This window comes from Lissotriton helveticus, chromosome 9, assembly GCF_964261635.1.
Source record: "Lissotriton helveticus chromosome 9, aLisHel1.1, whole genome shotgun sequence".
Classification (NCBI taxonomy): Eukaryota; Metazoa; Chordata; class Amphibia; order Caudata; family Salamandridae; genus Lissotriton; species Lissotriton helveticus.
In genome coordinates, this window is record NC_136070.1 from 74,591,112 (window position 1) to 74,615,867 (window position 24,756).

The 24,756-nt window shown below is 43.6% G+C and overlaps 1 protein-coding gene across 1 annotated transcript in view; it reads left to right on the forward strand.

The window, feature by feature from the left end:
* The window catches only part of LOC144780943 (stAR-related lipid transfer protein 9-like), a 540,925-nt gene that overhangs the window by 497,479 nt on the left and 18,690 nt on the right, over positions 1-24,756 (forward strand). Inside the window, exons 25-31 of the mRNA XM_078659512.1 lie at positions 3,507-3,704; positions 12,251-12,434; positions 14,818-14,964; positions 17,694-17,802; positions 20,159-20,331; positions 23,492-23,556; positions 23,657-23,862. Coding sequence (XP_078515638.1) covers positions 3,507-3,704; positions 12,251-12,434; positions 14,818-14,964; positions 17,694-17,802; positions 20,159-20,331; positions 23,492-23,556; positions 23,657-23,862 — 1,082 coding nt within the window. The remainder of the gene's footprint in view (positions 1-3,506; positions 3,705-12,250; positions 12,435-14,817; positions 14,965-17,693; positions 17,803-20,158; positions 20,332-23,491; positions 23,557-23,656; positions 23,863-24,756) is intronic.

Below are 24,756 nucleotides of genomic sequence, written 5' to 3' on the forward strand. Positions count from 1 at the left end.
AATGGTATGCGTTGTAAAACTCGCGTTGTAAAAGCATGCGATGTAAAAGCATGCGTTGTAATGTCGTACATCCCTGGACACTCCCTATCCCCTTATTTCTTAGGTTCTCTTTCGTCCCTTCTTTCTTGTTTTGGCACAGTTCTTAAGCCTTTCTCTTCTTCCTTTTGAGTTTTTCTCTCTCTTTCTCAAACTCTGATGAGAAAAATAAGTGCCTTTTTGCCACATTTAGGCCTGTGCAATGGTGGAAACTCTGCATAAACTTTTTATTGCAGCCTACATATATAATGAAATATGTGAAGATATTTTCATGTTTTACAAATCTGCTTAATATTTTGTTGCATTTCTCAAATGGACAAACACAAATCTTAGAGCACAAACGAGGAAAAGGTTTCCATGAGTGTCTGGATTCCAGCAATATCAAATACCCATGAGCTTTTCCTAGAGAATGTCAATTATGTAATTCTAGCACAAAACACTACATTGTGGCAGATCTGCGTTTCATGGTGAACAGATCAAACTCGGGGAATTATATGAAAAGTAAAATAATTATATATTTTCTAGTTCTATATGACCTAAGGATTCTACTGGTGCATGCCAGAGCTCCATTGCTCTGATTGGCTGGCCAGTAGAACAAGCTAAACATGACATTTGTAAGCTTTTTAGCAGTTTAATTTCCAGAACTTGATGATTCCATTCAGTCGCCCCCTTGCAGAAACATATTCTGCTAAAACATGACCCCCAACTTTGTTCCTCTGTGTTTCCTGAGCCTGTGGATCTGAGACATATATGTCTTTTCATGGGCTTAGTGTGTCCACAGGCAGTAAACTAATGTAGTGCATTTTGGAAAATTGGAAAGCAGCTACAAGTGAAATGCCAGTTCAGAGTACCTGTCTTTTTGTTGCATACATCCCCCCTGAGCTGTATGGAAATATACCACAACATATATTTTCAGTATCTAATTATCTATCTATCACAAGCTTTCTGTTGCTATGTACCAGCCTGCCCTCGACCTGATTAACAGGCAAGGACAAAGCGCTAAAGAAAACATCAGATCTGCAGCTTTCTTTTCCCCCAAAACATTGCAGTTCCCTTCTGTCTTCCTCCCGCTGAAGAAAACACCCACAAGCTTGACCCACATCTGTGTTCGCCTGGGTCTTTTGAGTATAGGATTATTCGACATGTGAATTTACCATGATTCTTAGCAAGGACCCATGCAATAAACACCAGACAATGTTTTTGATGGTGAGGGATTCCATGGGGTATGTGTGTAGGATTTGAGCCCGCGATCGACCGGCACTGATGAACCTGCCAACTCCCGACATTTCTGAGAACTAGAGAAACAGGGAATCCATGGTGATGTGGCTTGCATGAATCCCAATGTGTTTTATTGTCCAAAATCCCCTGCAAATGTCAAGGTATGTGGGAAAAAACACAATTTCTTCCCTTTTCTGTGACAAAACCTTCCGATCTTCTGGCAAATTGCAAAAGTCGTACCATCTAATTTTTCCATACATCTCCTGATAGAAACCGCCTGTTGCGCTTTACAGGAATATTTCAAAATTGTGACCACATGAAGACCACTTTGACCCTATAGTGACTTCACAAAGTCAAATATTTGGTCTGTTCCTGTCAGTTATGATAGGCCTACCCACACATGGGATGGTCTGTTTTTATTGCTAAAACAGTTGGAACACAGGGGATGGGGGAGGTTTGCTGTTCATCCCACACACTGCAAAACTTTCCACCACAGAAATGCGAGGAAGTTCTTTTTTTAACCAATGTGTGACCTGTTTATGAAATATCAGCCATAAGGCGCACGACACACACCTCCTGGTATCTAGTGTTCAGCAGTGTCTGGGATTGGAAGGTTTCCCTAGGTTTTGGATGACCCCCCAGGTCCAGACATGTATCTGTGCACCTGCAAAGAGACAGTCACTATTTGGTTTTTAGGGTAAGAGAAATCAAAAAGTGTGTGGTCTCCTTGCTAGGGTGCAGAACTGCGTGTTTGCACCACAGCAAAGCGTCAGAAGCGGTGTGGATTCTTCCATAAATTTAGAAAATATCCAAATAGCATCTGGCTCCTTGTTGTGAAATAGAACTGGGGTGTCTGTGCCCCAAAAATAAATCAAACATGTTTTGGATTTTTGAGGCTAAATACAATCCAGACATCGTCTGGCTCCTAGCCGAGGTAGAAACACAGAGCCTCTTTCATCTCCCAGTGCATTAAGTGATGAAGAGCTGTGTAAAACTGAATCAGGAAGTGGGGACTGGAAGGTGTGGGACTAGAAATAATCCTAGTCCATCCCCTTCCATTTCCGACCTCCTTGTTTGTTTCTTCTGTAGGTGAGGGAGAGGGTAGGAGCTGAGCTGGTCCTCCTACCCTCTCTCCCATCTAACTACTTCCCTCCAACAGAAACAAAGATTTGGAGCTGGTGCAGAGAGGAGCTGAGTGTGTGATAGGTAACGTGAAGTAGCCCCACCCACCAGCTTGATCCTTGGATGTACCTGGAAGGGACTATGGAATTCCTTCCACGTCCTGATATGTGTGTGTGGTGTCGCTATTGACACCACACTCATAACGATGCAGCCCAGAAGTGAGCACCAGGCAGCCTCATTAGTAAGTTCGCTGGTGCCCAGAAATGATCGTGCACCAAAAAATTCCTTGCTCCAGGCACTAAAGGAGGATTTCCCCAATTGGGGAACAAAACATTTCCTAAAAACCGGCAACCCGGCACAGGGGCAGCTTTTTTCATACTGAAGACTATATCCATCAGACTTTCATCCTATGGACACCCTTTCATCACTTATATATACGTCAATAGGACAGCAAAATCATTAAAAAGAGAAAGGGTCATAATAAACTGTGGGGCAGATTTACAAGCCCCTTGCGCCTCATTTACGCCACTGTTGCGTCACTTTTGTGACGCAGCGGCGGCGCAAATCCTGATCCATGGTGCAGGGGTACTTACAACGTGACGCATCTGGGAGATGCGTCACGTTGTAATGCCCTGCGCCACATGTAGGCGTTCCTGTGCAGGGGGGGGGGGCGTTCCGGCGCAGGAACGCCTCCTAAAAAGATTTCACTCAGTCACTTTTAGGCCCATGCTGCATCAAAACCCTGCGCCTGCCTGAAGCAGGTGTAAGGATTGATGCAGTATTAACTAGATAGGGCCCCCAGAGCATTGCTGGAGCTGCGTCGCGCTTGCGACGCAACTCCAGCAATGCGTCACTTTTACGGCACAGATGCGTCATGCATTTGTGCCGTTTTTGCACCATAAATGCGGCGCATCCATGATGGCGGAGCTGTGGCGCACAATAACTGGCGCATCCCTGCTGATTTGCAGGGATGCGCCAGTTATTGTAAATATGCCCCTGCATATTTTGCCTGCACCTAAATTTGTTTAATGTGTGTCATTTATTATAATTCATTGAGCATTCAGAACTTTACCTCAAGCACAAGTAAATATATGACTGAGGAGAGTATCTTTCACTTGTTCCCTGATCAGACACATGAAGTCTATTGAAGTCTTGAGGAAGGAAAGAGAAGAAAGACTGCAGAGCTTTAGGAGGAGTCGCAGTCTCAGCCCACAGAAGCACCTGAGTCTGTCGCAAGTCTCACTCTCCTCCCAGAGGGATCTTGATCTTCCCAGCCGGCGGAGAGAGTACCTTCAGCAACTGAGGAAGGATGTCGTAGACAACACCAGGTCAGTACATTGCGTAATTCCATTCCTAGACTTAAACAGCATTACAAAGTATTGCAAGAGATGCTGGGCAGATTCAAGTGATAGTTTTGTCATGTTACCTGATATACTGGTAATTATAACTCCAGTTGTCCCTTCCTCCTCCCAGTAATTGCAGTATTAGATATGTCTCACCCCTTAAGATCAGCATATCTTTGTTTGAGCTTTCCCTCACTCTCTATGGAAATCTTAACCGACTCCTATGCCCTCACTGTATACTTTTGTTACCTAACTCCTACTTCTTTTTCTCCAAAATTGTACTTCTGGCAGGGAAGGGTGGGCGCATAAGTACTGGGACAAGAAAGAAAGAATCACATTAATGAAGTAATCCAGTCATTACCTCCTGATCCCCTGCCTCGTCTCATTCCTTATGTTTGAAGTACCCATGCAGTATGCCTTCTGCCTATAACAACCATGAACGTAGAAGACAAACCACACTCTATATGTAAAGAACACATCTAATTCGTATTATACCATTACTTCTCCTAAAAAAAATGACACAGAAAGACAAAAGAGAATGACGTATCTACACCTTTATCAATACAAAGATAAGTGCAATGGAGGCTTCTCCCAATTCTGCCCAAGAGGTAGCAGTGCCTCTAGTACACCATGCGTGAATAGAATCTGAGACCTAAACACTAGACAAAGAATAAACGGAAGATATAGCTTTACTTATCCAATGACCCAAGGTTGATATTGAGGATTTGTTACCTCTTCTTGTCTTGCCAAAATTAACAACATGATTATCCCTTTGCCTACATTTAGAAGATCTCTTCAGATAAACGTTAACTGCTCTTACTACATCCAACATATGTGATTACCTCACCAGATGTGAACCCGGATTTGGACATACATCTTGTACTCTGTGAAAAGAGGAATTCACTTTGGGAATACATCATGTACCCATTCTTAATACCTGACATTCCTCAAAATATCTCCCAAGTATGAAGAACAACATTTCAGAGAACCTAAATCTATAATCTGCGAGTTGTTGTTAATGTCACTAAAAAGAAAATGTTCAGGGATATGCATTTTACAGATACCCCTTCCAAAGCCTCAAAGGGAGCAAACATCAAATGCTTCAGGGCAAGTGAGATGCCCCAAAGTGGAGCAAGATGCTGTACTATTAGTCTCTACAAAGAAAACCCCGTAAAGAGATAGGATATCAGATTCTCTTTCGAGGAAAGTTCCTTCCATCCACAGACTAAAATTGCTGCCTAATGTAATTACAAAGTGGAGAAAGCTGAACTAAGATCAGACCCCCTTGTAAAAAGTGTTCTGGAGTTAATAAAAAGGCAAACACCGTACAGAAAGAGGTCAGTGTTTCTCTTATGCTCTCCTTGTACATTTTCTTCTTTGATGTTTGCACCAATATAGAGGCTTGTGAGGTTGAACCTATTCTCCTAGCTGTCTTCTCTCAAGGTCAATACTGATAAACTCAGACAAGTCAACAGAAGATGAGGTCGATGGCAAGGGATCATTGGAATTATGCATTTTTGTGCTATTGATAACGAGTAAAGCAAATAAATCACAACCTCCTTGACAATAAGACAGGACCGCTACGACCTGAGCTTTGTCCCTCCAGATCTTTGCTAACACTCTTGGAATTAATTAAATTGCGGAAATCCATATAACAGGTCTTTTAGCCATGGGCTCAGAACAGCACCATCCATGTCACCCTTGTATCTAGGAACCAGAAAAAAAGATGAAGGAGATTGTTAAATGATTAGTAAATAGATTATTATTATTGTTTTGTTTTTTTATATATATATGTTTTTATTAATTGAAGAAAGCAAGAGTGAGAAGTGGGCATATCTGGTATCATACAACAAAACACATTATGGAGGGGAACAGGCAGAGAGATTGAAATGATACATATCAGTTAAACAATTACTAAGACATCAACACTAGCGAAAATTTGTCAGGAGCAATGACATAACAATCCACCACCCCGCTAGGCTGAAGCCCTCAGAGCCTGTCCACCCACAAAATCAGGATAATTAAAAAAGGAGCTCATGACACCCAGATATGAAAAACAGCGCAGCTCAGGATAATTCACCTACATCTCGTATAGGAAGAGAATAAGGTAGGAAAAGAAAAAGGCCATAGAAACAAAAATAAGAAAAAACAATAAACCCCATCCCCTCACCCTGCACCCCTGCAGATGGCTACAGCCCAACCCCACTAGCAGTGTGCCTGTCGCCCCAGCTAACTATCCCTAAAAGTAGGAAAAAAAGTGGAGGAGGAGCATCTCAATACGGGCCCCCGGCACCCCCTCCCCCGCGCCAGAATCAACCATCCCCACAATAAAACACAAAACTTTATAGGCAAGCATAGCTAAAAACGAAATAGGGGAAACAGTAAACACCACCCTGCCTCCCGTCAACACAATGGCAACTGAACCCAGTTCAAAAAACCTATGGTGCCAAACCCCGACAGTCCGTCTCAGCCTTGACCCTTCCGGTCAATCATACGGGCCCCTTCCAAACAGACTGTCTCTTCAGCAGGATAGTCAAAATGTGAAAATGGTTCAGGAAAGTTCCATGTGGGTCGAGGCAAAGTTATAAGGTCACTAGAAGTTCCATTGGTGACAACGGTAACCCTCGTCGATATAAGCACTCTGCGTTTTTGTCCCTGTAAGGATATTGAAAACTTCGAAGAGGGATCGGACACCGAACCATTCCACAGAAAGTTCCAAGCACGAGCGTCTGGAAGGGGAGTGACAATGAGAACCAGCTCGGAAGGCGATGTTGAAGGGCTTGGCGATCCACAAGGCACGTCGAGTACACGATGATCGGCCATCACTTTAGAATGAAGCTCCGACACCTCTCGTGGCACGGGGCCCATCGCTGCTACGGGGACTGCCGTGGGTGATATGGACTGATCAGGATAGTGAGACGGTGGAGGGTCCGGTCCCACTTGGCCGATGCCCTGTGCAGTTGCAATCGATTTCCGGACAATGGACTCCACCTGAGAATGGAAAGCCCAGAGTGCTGCCAAGACAGACCGTATCAACGGTTCAGACTCAGCCCGTCCCACGGAACCTTGTTCCGAGTCATCCATGTTCGTGCCCCCCCGAGTCCCGGCTTTCCCCGGGGGAATTGAGTAATTCTGGGACGGGCTGTCGCAGAGGGAGACTAGGGACTTACCACGGTCACGGACGAGGTCCCGGTGCCAAGCGGAGACCCCGACCCGGAAAACACCGGCGGGGGTGAGACCGGGTCTCCGGGCCAGGGACCCACACCCTCAGCGCACTGTTGTGCCCCGTCAACCCTCCATCAATTGAGTGCTAGAGAAACAACCGCCGTCAAAATCGGGCTCGAAAATATTTCCACATCCAAGGACCGGACCCTGATGATCACCCACAGCCGTTGTTATTCAACTGGAACCCAGCTGGGCCAGTACTCGAGTCCCCGGCTCACAAGCTGGTGTAGTCCCAAAATCAAAACTCGAAGTAACTTCGTCCAGAAAGCTGGTAAAAATCCCGGGATAGCACCAAAATGGAAGGTAGCTATTCACACTCCCGGAGGCAGGGCGGAAAGTCAGGATGTGTAACAGGATTATCCGGCGGGGGACGGAGGTCAGCGGAGCCGGGAGCCTATGCGGCCATCTTTGTTGCAAGCGTAGCTCCTCCTCAGTAAATAGATTATTGCTGGGGATCCAAATCTTTGACATATCTCCTGAAATACTGTGAGAACCAGAGAGAAATTCTGAGACAATTGGAGCACTCGAATCAAATTGTCAGCCTTCAAGTTTTCTATTCTCCTGATATACACCACTTTCAGGTATTGCAGATGATTCTATGATAGGATCTGAAATGTTAAGTGATTCAAATACTAGGGGCCTGTCTAAAACTGCTGATATAGTTGAAGAATGACTTGATTGTTGTATTAAGCTAAACCAAAGGGGATGATGGACGGAGTGTTGAACATTGCAAGCACTCACACCCATGCCAATGGATCTGGGTTTAATCCATCACTATTCTTTAGCTTACTCCACCACCCCAGTTCAGACATGGCCATATGCAAATCAGTCTGACCCCGTGCCTCATGGGAACAGTCCAGCCCAAACTGCCAAGCCATGTCTTCCCTGGACCGGAAACAAGCATCCTGGAACCGGTTTCTGGCTAATTAGCCGTCATCAGCCAGGCTAGCTTGAATCCAGTGGCAAAGTGAGAAAGGGCCATGTTTGAACTGGGGTGGCGGAGTGAGCTAAAGAATGATGATGGATTAAACCCAGATCAGTTGCCTAGGGGTGAGTGCTTGCAATGTTCAACACTCCGTCCATCATCCCCTTTGGTTTTGCTTTGTTCGCCCTAAGTTGGCAGGGTATGCCCAGACGTGGGTCCCTTGCTCACTATGCCGCTGGATCCAAGCTAGCCTGGCTGATGATGGCTGATTAGCCAGAAATCGGTCCCAGGATGCTTGTTTCTGGTCCAGGGAAGACATGGCTTGGCAGTTCGGGCTGGACTGTTCCCATGAGGCACAGGATCAGACTTATTTGCAAATGGCCATGTTTGAACTGGGGTGGTGGAGTGAGCTAAAGAATGATGTTGGATTAAACCCAGACCAGTTGCCTGGGGTGAGTGCTTGCAATGTTCAACACTCCGTTCATCATCCCCTTTGGTTTTGCCTTGATTGTTGTATTGCCTGCTCACACTACTTGACTTCTTGATTTTGAACAGAAAAACCTCCCTTGTTTCGCCGTATTGGAAGAAGGTCTCATCTATTTCACCAACCACAATCTCTGAGCCGAGACTGCCCCAAATGTGGCCACTGTCCCAAACCATCTTGCCGTCATCAGTGGGATCTGAGGATAAAGAGAAAGTCCCTCTGCTAGGTTGTTTGGGCTCAGACACCACTGCAGGAGACAGCAGATATCTTTATTATAGCTTTCCAGAATTTCATGATGCTGGCTCCCAAAACCTTAGTATATATATGAGCAGGGGAACCAAGTGCCCGCGTGGCCTTGGAACAACAATGGTGCACACACAACAGATGGAAAAAAACATTAGCATAATTGGTGTTTACTATAGAAAATACCTGACCCCACAGAATCTTTCCTACCATATCCCGTGCACTTGAAGCCAATCCCTTGCAGTGCCTAACTTCTTCTGGAGCAGGCACAATAGTCTCTGACATAGCCTGTTTGCCCTGTCTGAAGGGGATAAAGCCATTCCAACCTCCCTATGATACAAGGCCCACATGCATTTCAAACTCTGAGTAAGTTCCCAATCAGATTTTTTCAGATTAATACCATATTCTGGAGAAGAGGAATTGTCCTGCAAACACCTTTGAAAGCTTGATCGCTGGAAAGAGTGAACCAATAGATCATCTAAGTACGGCTGGATCTGAATTTAGCCATGCAAAAATTGAACCAAAACCTTTGCGAACATCCACATCCTCCTTCACAAAACCTCTGGAACCTTTGATGCATTTCCTGATCAGAATGTGGAGATATGCACCTTGGAGATCTTTTGACGTTTATCAAATAGAATCATTTTTCGAAGAGTATTGGTTTTGAAGTAGATTGTTTTCACATAATGGTTTACATTCTAAATGTATCAGTCTGAACTCTCCTGAACTTTGGGAGACCAAAATCACAATTAAGTACTATCCTGATCTTTTTTCTGGACACGGTAGAGGCACATTGGCTTTCTTTTGAACAACATTTTTTTTTTTCGTTTTAAGCTAGTGCTTTTAATTTTTCACGCAGACAAAAGTGTAGCAACTCCTGAATCTGGAGGAATCAAAGTGACATCTATTGTATACCCTACTGATATCACTTCTAACACCCAATTATCCATTACTGATATTTTCCAAACTTCTTGAAAAAGAGAGAGCCGGAATCTCTCTGAACCTGACTGTGAAGAGTCGTATTCAAGGGCAATTCTGTTCCGTTTGTGGAACTACTTGAACCATTCTCTGTTGGGCTCCAGTTGCTCCTTGTCCTTAGATAATTGTGGATAGGATGATAAGTATAAAATCGCAGCATGTAATTTATCGTTTGAAGGACATACTATCCTCTGGGGGAAATTCTCCCCTTCACCATACTCAGGGACTAGCCAAGAAGAATCAACAGATGATGGCAAAGAAGTTGACAATTAAAAATCCAGAGAGGAACTTGAACAGTCAGAGAGTGAAGCTAGAGTTCCCTGTTGAGTGTTTTAGGCATTAGAAATTGATTTTACCGCAGGTTGAATTTGCCTTTGTGATACAGCTGCATTGAGGATTGTCTGTAACTGGAACCCTTTCTGCCTTCTTCATGCCTCTTCTCCCTGGCAGAATATGGAGATTAAGTATGCATTTCCTTGTGTGTGGTTTCCTATTCTTGAAATCATGGAGATGACCATTTTCTGCCTGGCTCATATCCTTAAATACTTTTTTCTTAAGAATCTCTAACTAGAGAACAGAAACAATAGGTGGAGGAAAGTAAACAATAATGGCATTTTCCATGCTAATGTCCCTTTAATTCTTTCCTTTTTAAGTGTCCCCACATTTTTCAAAAGTCATTTTTTTTGCATTTTGCATAATAATACTGAGTTCCTTACTAGAAGAGAAGCGTCCAGACCACTATAAAATACGAATCTACAATCTTGATAGTAAAACCTGTACTGAGCTTGAAAGCTGCTACTTTTTATTGCTTTTGGCTCATGTTTATTCTTCTTCAATTTATACCAGACTAATAAAACAAGCAAATAACTTGCAGGCCTTAAATTCTGCCATAATTAAAGATAAGGTTTTTTATTTTTTAAATACATTCTCCTTCTGGGTCTTTGCACTGATAGCAAAAACTGGGGGCCTCATTTATGAAAAGTGACGCATCGCTGCCTGAAAACAGCAATGCGTCACTTTTCACTGCGCCCTCCTTGCGACACCAATGATGCGTCATATTTACAGTATGACGGATCATGGCGCAAGGAGTTACAGATGCGTCAGTATTTCTGACGTATCTGTATGGCGCAAAAGTGACGCATTGCTGGAGTGTGTCACAAAAGTGACGCAACTCCAGCAATGTGTCCTTTCACATGGGGCAAGCCCCATGTGAAAGGGTCTGCGTCAGTCTTACGCCTGCTGTGGGGCAGGAGTAATAAATTGACGCATTTGTGTCCTAGAAGTGGCGCAGTGAAATCTTATAGATTTCACTGCGTCACTTCTATGACCCTTTCTTGCGTCAGAACGCCCCCTTGCATACATTATACCTGGCTTAGGTATAATGTGGCGCAGGGGTTTACAAAGTGACGCATCTACCTAGATGCGTCTCTTTGTAAATATGGTGCAACAAGGCACATTTTGTACGCTGCTGGTGTGTCACAAAAAGTGACGCATCGGCGGTGTAAAAGTCACGCACGGCCTCATAAATGCGGCCCGGGTATTTAAGCACAACACCATAATATCAAAGCAACACAGGGCTTTGCACTGCCAGGGAGGTTTTATTGGGTACAATGCAGGCCACTGTACCCCACAGACACATAAGGCAGCTTAGTGGGAAATTACAAAATGGAATAGAAGTAAATAATAAGGGCAAATGCACCATACTATTGCCACATACCTCTGTGATCCTTGATTCGTTAATGAGCCGCGTGTCCCACAGAGCCTCCAGCTTGAACAACACCAAAACTAAGGAACCATAACTTAGGTTTGGACCAATAAAGCACAGGGTATTGAGAGGGCATAGGAGTCCTTTAAGGAAGTAGTGAATGTGGTGAGTCCAAATAAGCTTTCCGTAGAGAGTGAGGAAAGGGTTTGTACTCTACATTGAAGCACGTAGGTACTAGGATGATGAAAGGGATGACGAGGGAATGTTCTTTTACAAAATCACAGCATTTATCTTTTTCATTATACAAAGGCCCTTGCATTTGTAAAGCCTATCATACACCAAGTGTCACTTGTGTCTGACGATGATGTGGATTCAGGATGTCTAGATTGAATCATGGGAGGTACTTCATATGGAAGGGGGAGTGCATTGAGGCTTGTAATAGCTTATTGTTTATTGTGGACTCTGGTGCAAGAGGATGGGTATAGGAGGTTTATTGGGGTGCTGGGATGCATGGAGGTTGTTTGAGGAGGCGGGGGGCAGAGAGACTAGTAATGGCAGATGTTTAGCTGGAAATGTGTGGAGTTTTGAGGATTAGAATGGGAGGTTATTTATTGGGCAGGTGATTGCTTGGAGGCTTGCAATGGGAGTTTGTTTATTGGGGGAGCTGAAGTTCACCAAGACTGATAAGGGGAGATTGTTAATTTGGGAGGTCGGTAAATAAAGTCTTGTAACTGGAGGTTGTTTGTTGTGGAAGATGGTTCATGGAGACTTCTAACGACAGAATGTTCATCGGAAAGGTAGTTGCATTGAGGTTTATAATGAGACATTGAATCTAGAAAAAGACCTGATCATTCTGCTGGTGTGGAAATGGGCAGGTGTAGCAAAACGTAGGCCTGAGTTGGAGGGATCAGTAATTAAAGCCGGAAATTTGTGTCATGAGTAAAATACAGGGCTGCTTCTGATTCTTTTAGAATCCAAGAACCAAAGAAAAGAACAAATCAGTGTCCTTCAGAGATCGAGGTGCTGCTGCGTGACTACCAGAGGGCGCGCGAGGAAGCCAAGACTGAAATTGCACGTGCAAGAGACAAGCTTCGAGAGCGAGCAGAGCAAGAGAAAAGACGCCTTCATCAGCAGATGGTCTCCAGCCTCATCAAAGTAAGACATTAAAATGTCCATCAGGTGAATATGGTCACAATAGGTACCTAACCCCCAGCTAACATCATCAAGCAAAACAACAATATAGAATGGCTGTTGTTAGTGATTGTTAGAGATGCAATGCTGGGAGAAGAGGATTGTTTTTTCAGTACACTGGATAACATTTTAAAGGTCAATAACCTGTTTGAGTTGTGTCAAGTGTTCTTGAAAATAATACTAATAGGTTGGCCGTGAATAAAGTGCCCTTAATTGTGTGAAAAGAGGTTATTTTTTATTGATGAAGGAGTTGCTATTCTATTAAGAGATTGAAGCTCAAGGGGAAATGTACTGTATGGTCCAGAATGCAGAGGTGACCTGCACTAACCTAATTAGATTAAAAGAAAACGTGAATACATTATTCCATATAATATATGGTCCCCTGTACCACTATTACACTATTAAAAACACTTCAATCCCTGCTTCCTTCATCCCTAATTTAATACATACTTGTTGTCCTGCCCTGGCCAGCCGTAAGCGACAGCCAGTGAACCTGTAATATTCTAGTCCCTTCATATGTGGGTACTGTAAAATGCCGACATACTCCAAACAAACGGGGGTGTTTTTTTGTGCCAGTCTAGAATCCTCATAATAGTAGAAGCATACTCCAGGCAGAGGCATCCCCCCACCGCCCACACCCAAGACTGTGTCAGATGTATCCAGAAAGGGGATCTGCATTTAGCAACACCACCACCAAACACACTAGGTGGCTGCTTTGGGAGGGGGCACGGTGGGACTAAAGGCTGTGCATAGGGTATACACCACTACACACATGCACATCATTGAATAAGTCACCACTAGCATAGCTGCCTGGGAAGTAGTATGCTTGTTGTAATGTTCCTGGCTGTTCTTTCAATCTAACACCTACTGTATCTGGCCTTCCTAGTAAAAAGAAACATTCCGTCTTCTCCACCCCACAAACCCAAGCATAGTTAACTGTCCCACACCTTTTCAGAACATAACTGGGGCCCTGTCCAGCCAGTTTGAAGGCACACCTCATACCTTGACCCTCATCACCTGACCAATTCATTATGTATCTGGTGCACCGCCTCCTATTTTAAAATGTAGCTCGCACTTCCCCATCCCCCCACCCCCGCCTCAAATGAACTCATAGGCTATCTGGGAAAATGCGTCAATCAAAGGAGAATGTCCTTATGAGGGAGTATCATTAGTTCTGACTTTAGATGTGTCATGATTCTTATTAAAAATTATGACAATCCCTTCCCCCACCAACCTTGGTGGAATGCGTCCTCCCTGGGTTGTCACATCAGCCTGACAGTTTGTGATGTGGCGGATGGACTTCCTGTGTTTATAGGAATCGCTTTGATGGTGTTAAAATACCAGCTTATTGAGGAGAGGGATCGTGGAAAGCTAAAAATCCATTTCAATGGACTATATGTTTGGATTTATTTTAGATTCTTTTGACGGCTATTTGAAACAAAGCATTGGGACAGTTGGGATCATTATTACTCCTCTATTATTAGGTCAACACGTTTCAGCCTCTCTGGACCCCCTTGGGGATTTAAGGCTTTCTTCAGGACCGTGATCCCTACTGAGTTAGACATCTCTCATTCATCTGTGCCTACACACAGAATAGTGCTTAGTGCACGTAACACTCGTTGGGGATGTATTGTTTTCAGCATAGATTTACTGTAAAATATAAGCAGGACAGTACACGCCAACACGCACGATGTATATATGTAGAGGAGTTGTCTGAACTCCCTGGCCTCTGCAGACTTGGTAGACAGTAAAAAAATAAAATCACAGATGTTGAATGCTGCAAACTGATGCAGTATAGTTATAGTGACCAACACGGCAAAACATGCAATGCTAAATCAACTCGCACTCTGTGTTCTGAAATCATGGCTAACCACTCGTACTCTCCCTTTCTTACCCAGAGTATGGATACTCATTGCCCCATGGAGGGGGTTTATGTAATTGGGAGGAAGTTATCTTAGGCAGCTCTGCCCTCTATTTCCCTTCTTCATCGTTAACATCAATTCAAAAGCATACCTGGAATCCTGCTCCACTTTACTGAGGGGTGAAGATCTGGTAATATGATAAACTTGGAGACCAGACCTTCTTTGTTCTATTTTAGATAATTTAGCACACATATTACCTTTTCTGCAAGAAAACCGCTGTGTTTTTATCTGCATGCTGTAGTGCCACTTTGTCCTCTTATTTCTTTTTAGGGTTCAGTAAATGTTAATTCTCATTTCCAGAAACAACAAGAATATAACAACCCATACAGTCTCCACAAACCCATGCATTGTGGCCTCTCTTGCTTGGATCCCAAGCCTCTTCTTCAAACAGAGGCACATTTCATCCTCTTATCTCTGTTTAACAGGAGGAATCCAAGATGAAGACTCTGGTGAGCACAAGCACTCTATGCACCGGTTCCAGCCTCAGCCTTTCCTCTGGCCCAACATCTGGGTATAACAGCAGCAATACAGCTACGTATGCGGCAAGGAAGTACAGCACACGGGAAGGCAAGGTAAGGGGAACATTTGACCCTGTAGATTACTAAAGAATTTATGAAGGCACCACAACAATGCTGCTGGCTGATGGTACTAACAGTAATACAGTTTAGAAGATATTAAGACCTCAACTTCCTGAAGAGCACAGCTGAGAAGGATGTTATCAAGGACAAAAAGAGCCTCCTTCATCCCTGCAAGAGTTGTCAGAAAACCTATTAATTTTGTCCACTCAAGAGGCAGAAAATGCAAGGTAGGGATTCACTGGGAGGGTTCGGACTGTGTCTGTTCAGCCATCAGAACTTTGCTTGGTTCCTGTGTGCCCCAGTTTGTTGTATATCAGGAGAACCAGGTCACTATAAAAAGAAGGTCCTTTGTCTTGGACTACTGATGTCAGCCTGGAAGGTCACAACATACCTGCTAGTTTGCACTCCACTGCTTCAGCTGTCCATCTTTGCCCGGTACTGTGCAGCTTTTGTGGATTCTTTGGGTACAGCTCTAGCGCTGGTGGGTGTGATTTCTCATCTGACGTGTTTCAGTCAATGCAGATCTCATGTCTCCTACGGTACAGTAAGAGTGAGGTTATTTTATAGACTTCACTGTGCTCGCATACGGCTGCCCTCTTACAAACAGGACTGCTACGCAAACAAATGTGGCTGGGTCCAAATTGCAATGGCCTGGCGAGCAAAATACCAATGGATTAAACCCAGATCTGTGACTGGGGGGTAAATGTTTGACAATGTTCAACATTCTATCCATCATCTTTTTGTGTAGAATGCCCATACAAACAGGAACCATTGCAGGAGACAAGCTGGTAGGAGCATGAGAGACATGCATGTTGTCCCATTTAAAAATAATAGAATCCAATTCTGGGATAGTGCTAATTCCTTCAGCTGGTTATCGTACAGATTAGGTCTATAGAAGCTGGGGCTTCTACATGTGGGAATAAAATGTCCTAATGACAGACATCTGTCAGCTGCAGTTTTCTAAATTCGTTCCCAGTTGCTCTCTCATGATGTACTCTCTATGGTTCCAATCTCTTAACTTTAGATGTTGCGCTTCTTCTTTCATAAATCTTGGCCCTGCACATCCCTTTTTTACTAATTGTGGAAACCAAGGGCTTTAAAAAAAATATATAGTCAAATAAAAAAATGAGACTATGCATGCCTGCGTGCAATGCCTCCGCAGCACTACTGCCTGCAGCGCTGTGTGCAGGTCTGACACTCCTCAGTTGGTTTTCTGATGCCAGGCTACTATAGAACATCAGTTAGGTATTCGAGATCTTTTTAAGAACTATAAGGCAAGGAGTTCCTCTGAAGCAGAAGCTACTGTCAGTAATGAAAGTCATATTCTTTTTGATTTGTATTTCACTATTGCACACAGGTTGAAGTTGTTCCGCACCTTACCTGTTTCTTACATTGAGAGTCCAGCTTCAACAGTACTCTAAATTATTGCTGCTAATTCCCTTATCAAGTGGAACCCCATCACAAATGCACTTGGTTTACTGTGACATAACATGTGGGGCCTTTTCTGCACATTTCAGCTGCAGGACACTGACAGCTAATCCTCTTGGGCAAGGAAGCTATGACCAGGAGATCAGGAACAATGCCAGGCATTTTGTATCCACTCCTGCGCTGGCGCAAGATGAAACTTAGACCTACACGTCCCTTCGAATTGGGCAGTCCAGCACTAGCCCGTCCATTCAAAGATGGTGTCCATTTGACTGGTGTTGAAGCAGGTCCAGATATCCTTTTGAGACATGTCCTTATGACGTTTGCAAGGATGGCTCGGGCCTGTAGCATCCATAGGGTAAGGAGTTGCTGCGAGGAAGAGTATGACACTTTACTCCCCTTCAGAGTTTGGCTCTGTTTCAGTTTGCCCTCCATCAGTTATTAAGGCATTCAGGGTTAAAGGTTGAAGATACCGCAGGTCTCTCCACAGACACTACCAGTGTGTTGGATGCGACATCTTGATTTTACAGGGTAAGAGGTGTTAATGATGGTACTTGCACATTTTTCATGCATCCATAGTAGTGAGTGCACCAAGGATTGCCAATGAGTATGACCCTTCGTCCATTTATATCAGTAGCTGAAAATATGGTATCTTGACTTTCCTCTGCTCTTGATTCATAAAAGGATGTTCAGAAGTACAATATTGATGGTTTGTAGTTTCATCTCTATTTTATCAATGATGTGGACAGATTTAGAGCCTCAAATAACACATTTTGTTACTGCAATTCAGCCTACAAGTGTACTCATACTAAATGTTCTGAATAGTCAGTGTAATTTTAGCAGATTGAGCAGTCCCAATAAACATCGTCCTGCCTCTCAACCATTATGCTTCCTTGTATGTCCCAGTATGTGACAAGCAAAACTGCGAGAAGTTCTCAATAGCTTTTGTAGTTTATGAGACACTTTTGTAATTTATAACTATTTTTTACTTCTGAAGTGTTTTGAAATCTTTGATCTTGAAAATGGGAAGGAGTAAAATCAAAGGGACAAAATCAAGGACCGCACATCTTTGGTCGTGATATAGCAACTGTTGCAAAACAGGCATTTCTGGTTATGCCACCGAGATGTACTCAAGAGTGTCCACCTTTAAACAATATGGAGCTGCTGTCTGTCTCATGGAAACAGTGCTGAGGACTAAGAAGGCGTTGCAGTAGATACAAAGATTGCAATCACATTGGGGTGTTATTAATTCTTTTCATGAGATATGCTAACTTTGTTCTGTTAAACTTTGTTCCCAGGTTGTTCCTAAAAGTATGGATGATTCCAAGAGAGGTCTGAGAGGTCGCACTTCCCTGAGAAACAGTGATGTTTACGTTCTGGAGACATCCTCAAACAAGCGAGACCCTGGTGAGCAAGTATGCTTATGTCTAAAATGCAAGTGTAAAACTATTCAGAAGACCGGGAAAGGGTTGGATACTTATACAGTAGCCAAAATATTGCTCTGCCGGGATCTCTATAGATTGTGTTCCAGTGGGACCTCACTTGGCTTTAGAGAAATGAGCAGCAGTAGGATATATCACAAAAAAGCAGTGACAGAGTGCACACCAATTTGCTTCCATGTTTCAAAAAACTTTTATATTTTGCTCTGTTTAGCGTGCCAGCCTGGGATCGTGGACTGCCCAGCCACGTAATTGTGAAATCACTGAAAATAGTGGGGCGAATTTTCACCCCACCCCGGACGCACTGACTGAATAAACTTTGAAAAACGCAATACATGGAATGGATAAAAATGAAATAAATATTTGTGATGAATTTGATCAACTTTTGGCATCTTTGTCATGCATCAACAACGCAGTGCGTCCGGGGTGGGGTGAAAATTCGCCCCACTATTTTCAGTAGTAGGATATGACATGTGCTTTCAAAAGGCAGAGGAGACCGGTCAAAGCAGGCTGCATGACCTTAGCTTCTTTCCCTATTGCCATATCCACCATCACGCTGCAGTAAACGGTGCCAGAGTTCCTGAACCCAAGGGATTTTTTTCTCATTGGCTAAGAATGAGCCCCCAAATAGAGCCATGCTGACCAGATACACAAGGATGGGACGGAGACATTATTGAACAAATATTGTTAGTTAAAAGATTATTTGCTCATGTCCTTCTGGCCAGTTTTATGGTTTGTTAAGTCTAGTTTCATAGTTGTGTGATTCCCAATAACAAACAATTTACAACAAATGGGAAAGGAACTCTATAAAGAGAGAGGGTGCATGAGGAAATTTGAGAAATATTGGGGTGGGTGGGACTTGAACGTGGGTTAAGAGGGGGAGACGCAGAAGACACTCCTTCAATAAGGCTGGATGGGGTCTGGATACCTTCATGATAAGATTTACAGCACAGGAGCCTGTATGTTCAGAAGGGACCATAATATCCACCACTCAAATTACTTTCATATTTCACGATACTAATTCACCACTAATCCTTTATGGGTTCCGGAGTAGCGTGCTAGTAGCCGAAAAAGCGTTTCAATACCCCATCAGGGGTAACAAGCGCTATATAAATGCAAACCTTTTTTCCCTCTTCTATCCCTCCACTATATTTCTCAATCCAAATAACTGACTAATATCCACCACTCAAATTACTTTCATATTTCATTATACTAATTCACCACTAATCTTTTATAGGTTCCGGAGTAACATGCTACTCTCCGAAAAAGTGCTTTGACGCCTTGTCAGGGGTAGTAAGCGCTATATAAATGCAATTACAATACAATACAATAATGGAGCGAACTGTAGATACTGATATAGATGCATTAGCGGGGACTGGTGTCTAACAATGGGAGAACGGCTAGTGGGCTGTTGGTGTAAATGTAATGCTTACTGTATTTGTTGAAATGGAAACTAATGAATAGTGGCCTGTGGATTATTGCTGCCTGATAAATCACTCTTAAGCTATAGACAGTAGTAGTAGTTAAAACTGCATTTTTCAGACATACCTTTCTAGCACACAGTTTGCTTTTCTTTCTTTTCAGCATGAATGGATAAAATAGGAGACAAACATAGATATAATAGAAATATCATGTATGCCGCCTTCTGGGTGCATCTTCTTACAGTTACAGAAGCTTTAGAATGTCGCAGCTAGGCTTGTCATAGTAATACAGGGAGCATACAATAGACCCCATTATGTAATAAGCACTGATAGTGCCAAAAAGTCTGGCTTTAATGTGCCTCTGCCTTTCAGGGCCTTGTCAGGGATATCAGGGAAACAAGCTGCAGAATGAGGACTTTAGCAGGGGGTCAGGGAGGCTGTATTGATAGAGTTTTATATAGGGCAGACATTCTCGAAAAGCATTAGAGCACTTTATATCAGAAGTGATAAATAACATGATAGTAAACAGATGATATGAAAACAAACAAACAATAACAAAGAAAACCATAAAATACATAGGAAAATGAGCTGTGTTTTCCAAATGCAGGACATATAAATTAGTTTTTTTACTTCTTTGTAGCATATCATGGCATTGATTACAAAAAGCAGCTTTATGGGGTAGGAAAAGGCAATGTGGAAACATCCCTTTTAAAAGGGGTTGGCGACAGTGTCTAAGTATGAGCTACAAGTGCTCTAGTAAGTATTGAAATAGAGAGAACAAATGGTCCAGCAATGCTTTTCTGATGTTGCTTTTGTGCACACATATAGATTTACAAAGAAAATGAAATCTACATTTGTATCAGTTGCTGACCTAAAGATGCACTGTTCGCTTTAATGTTCCAGAGGCTTCATCCACAAGCAGGAACAGGAGAGGACATCAGACCCCTCCGAAGTCTGGCAGTAGCAGTCCACGGTCAATCGGCAGCATTGAACTTTCATTCAAGGCCAGCCCGTCTTCTCCATCGACTTCCTACAAGGACCTGGCAAAGCACACACTGGCTAATGCCACAGCAGAGGTTAGTAATGTTGCATATTAAGGTATGCCTGATCAATTAGCGGAGTGGAGGTCTTCAAATCTCTGCCTAAGCCCTGTTTGCTTAAGTACAATTGTTGTTCTGCTATGCCTTTATGTTCCGCCTCTATCCCCCTGTTCTCATGCCGTGAGTTATGCTGTACCATACCAATTCATTGTCCTTTGGGAGGTATCTGTTTCAGGTATTGTGAAAAGTATGCCACAAGGAGCGTCAGAGCTTATTATAGGCACAGTGACAGAACCAACATCCTTACAATCACAACACATAGCTATATTTACTTAATCAAGTTATTATAATTATGTTTGTGTGATTGACCCACTACCGCATTGCTACACTATAGCTCAAGGGTGACTGTGTTAATCAAGTACACTTTGCCATTCAATGGATGGAAAATTACCTTCTCCTGTAAAATGCATTGGTAAAATACATTGTCATAGCCAGTTGGTCTCACCTTGCAATGCCGTAAGGCGACCTTGTGGTATATCCAATCCTTGTTGCCAACGCTGAATACCATCATCAAACATACAAAAACATACCTGTTGCCAATGCTGATCATCTTTGCAAAAATAAAATAAGCCAGAATGGCTGGGACACTTGAGATATGCACATCTCTTATGGTGGGTAGCGTATCATGAAGAAAGTTAGCAGAGTTATTATAACAGATCTCTTGGAATGCTGAGAGAGGGTGGTATTGTTCCATGGAATCATCAGCCTATCAGTAGTTTCCTAGTCCTCTACTAGGGCTAGGCTACATTTATAGTTATGATCCAATGACCTTGAAATGTGGATACAACTCCCATTTACCAGTATCATACTGAAATGATTCCTTGACTGAGCTTAAAAAGGATGTCACAGGAAATGTTATTGAGAGCCAACAATTTAGGTTTAGCGGGCCACTTAGAAACAATGCAACAGAGTCAACTGTGTTTTCATATTTCTTAATCTTACTTTGAGCTGGTTTCTAAGAGATTAGGTTAATTGATGCTGCTTTCAAATAAATGTTGTGTTATGTTAAATACATATGATGTGTTTATTTGGGTCCTTTTCAGCATCCGTGGAAGTAATGATTTAGGGGCCATCAACCATGAGATAGAAATGCTGGCCAGTTCATGACGGGTAGGGTTTATGTGATCTGAAAAAGGCCCTTTCTGCAGGGATTGTTCAGTGCAAGAATAGGTCTAAGACATGGAAATGACATGTCTACATATGTCCTGTGAAGAACATTGCGAAAACAGGAATTGTACTCCACTCACCTACCTTTCTCCCCAGTTACCACTGCTCCTGCCTTAGTTCAGCATGAACAATTGGGGACGAGCAATACAGCCAGGCAGTAGGGTGTGAGGGAGCAACTGAGCTGGGGTAGAATGAACATTAAAAACAAAAAAAAGCCAAGCGAGACAGAGAGGATCTGGGGAAGCAACGGTGCTGCCGGGGCGGGGGGGGGGGGGGGCAACACAGATGTGGACAGGGACCTGAAGGTGGGAGCAACACACCTGAAAAGAGCAAGAAAACACATGCCTTATCATGGAGTGCTGAAAGAAAAACAGAAAAAGTAGTTCCTGATGTCAGCTGTGCAAGGATCCAAGTCATCCAATCAAAAGGATGGGAAGGAAGTTATCTCCCAGAGGACAAGGAGAGGAAGGAAAGTCACTGCATTAGAAACAAGCAAAGGAGACAGAGACGAAAGTCAAGCAGTGATGAGCAGTAGGCAGCCCCAAAGCACACTCTTAGTATTGTACACAAATAGTTCTTTCAACAATAGACAGCTGTAAACTGTCTGTAGACGAGACGTAAAAAGCAGAATCCCTCTGCCAGAGGGGCAGCTGCTAGCAGAGCTGTAGATTTGACCAATGGCATTACAGAAGCCATCTACCTCCAAGAGTTCACACAGACTTACTGACCTCACCCTCCATCCTTGGTACAACTAGGCCTGGCCATCCCCTCCTCACTCTCCAGGGAGTCCCTGCGCAGCAATCCACTGCCTCTGGCTAGGTTTAAATCAGATGAATAACACAGTTACTGACATATATACACAACAGCAAGGACTGCCAACCTGCTTGGCCTCCAGAGTTGCCGACGGTACACCAAACCTGTTTGCCGCATCCCGCACTGAGGGGATTCTATCCGCCCGCACTGTCCAAAGGCCACTAGTGAAGTACAAGATTGAAGGCAGACGATATTTCGGTATCTCTGGGACAAGAGCTCAGCAAAGCCTATGAGTGGGTGGCCTCCAGTCCAGGTCTAGCCCACCAACCCTACCCTATGTGCATCAAGCACCAACACCGTCATGACACGTCTAGGAGAGATTAGTAGAGGGCCAGAACAGAGCCTAATTACCACCTGGGGAACAACAGGCAGCAGCGTTACTGCTTCGCAGCTCAGGTAGACGAGTACACAGAAAACACGCAAAAGTGTTACTTTTTAAAGCAAAGGGGAGAAGGAAGCAAAGGGGAGAATGAAGCAAAGGAGAGAATGAAGCAAAGGGGGGACGGAAGCAAAGGGGGCAGAAGCAACGCGAGGAAGGATGGGAGAATGCAGAAACGACACAGAGATAGTGGGAGGGAGGTGAAAGCAACAGCAGAAGGGCAGGAGGGACAGGGTAGCAAGACAGGGTTGTGTCTTGGGGGGAAAGCACAAAGCAACACGAAGAGGAAAAGATGCAACCGGGAGAAGTACCCAGGTGAGCGCAAGAGGGATAAGATGGGGAGAAGCACCTAGGTGGCAGAGAGCATACAGGCCTATCTTTATATTATGTGCGCAGTTCTCTGCCCCGACTGCGGACTCTCCGCAGTCGTAAAGTTGCTATTAAATCGTTTTTCTGTTAATACCAAAAAAGACTAAACTTACACAAAAGTGTAACTTTACCTTTGTGAATCCGATCTGAAAAGTAGTGCAAAATGACTGCTCCATAAACAGAAGAAAGTGTTACAACTCTGACTAAGCCTATAACAGCACAAGTGCAAACCTTCATACAACATGGGTCAAAAAAACAAGAAATACTGTGCAAAATGCTATGTCTTAATTAAAGGTTACAGTACACTAATAAAATCAGATTCTGCAAAGAATAAATGTCTATTGGTGTGGCAATGGGGAAAATCTAGAAATTACTTACCATGCAATATTGAATTATATTTCATTTTAGATTATGGCTGCCTGCTCCTACAACCTCGAGAATCTCTTCAAGGGTCAAGCCAATGCCGGATGGAAGTAAGTCGCTGCCATTTTGCTTTTGCTTCTAGTGCCTGGGCGGAAGGCTCAGACCTATAGTTGCCCCACTGCCCACCACTAACTTGTGATTTTCCTGCAGATATCAGTGCACAGAAGAGGAAGTCATGGTGTACCACAAGCAGTACCCGTCTGCGACGAGGCATGGTTTCCTGGGAGCCGGCGTGATTGCGAGGCCTCTGCACAATGTGTGGTGCGCAGTGAAAGACCCCAGCAACAGAAATCTGTTTGACAAAACCACAACTACACTGCGAGTGCACAAGAGAGTGAGCAGCGAAATCCAGCTTGGTGAGCAAATGTACTGACCATTTTAAAGGAGATGTTAAGGTGCCATCTACTAGATTTCCAGGGGAGTGGGATGAGAGATATGTCACAGGATGTGACGTTACAGGAAGTTAAATTACATTATATGCAGTGTTGTGCAGAAGACGTATGACTGATAGAAGTGAGTGTGTTATGATAGACCTAGAACAACAGGGAAGCAAACATATAGGTCGTTCTGTAATGTGGGCAGGTGTAACGGCATGAAAACAAGTAGGGCTAGTATTGCTAGTTACACTGCATGGAGGCTGGTGGTAGCGTGATGGTTGGGCTAGTTGTGGGGAACGATTGTTGTGAAAGGTGGCAGTGCATGAGCAATGTCAATGGGAGGCACCGAAGTTGGCAAAAAGATGCTTTTGCAGGTTAGTTGGGGATATATGGAGGTTGGAAGAGGTGGGAATCGCAAAGAACGTTACTGGGGGTCTGAACCTTCTGCAAGATACACATGGATATCAGTGGTGGAATATGGTCCTGAGGAAGGGGAGAGGGAAGGAGGGGATTGGGTAATAAAAGACAAGTAAAGGGGGACTGGTACTTTGGGAGACGGGTTATACACTGATGCTGGCAGGAGGGTACAATTAACATCATTTAAGTACTCTGTTCTTTCAACATGAGACCTGCCTCCCCGTTAGTAGGAGGAATCATCACTCATTGGGCAACCCTCTGGAACCTGGATGTAGAAAGCCCAAAGAAGGAGAACAAACAATAGACTTTTTAGCTGTGAAATTTCCTACAGGTGCCTCTAACATTTGTGTTAATTATTTATTTTTATATTTGTATAGCACTGATTGCCACCAAGGGCCACTTCTAAGCACAGGATCAATATAGTGTTTCTAAAAGATACTTCTTGTCACAGATTCC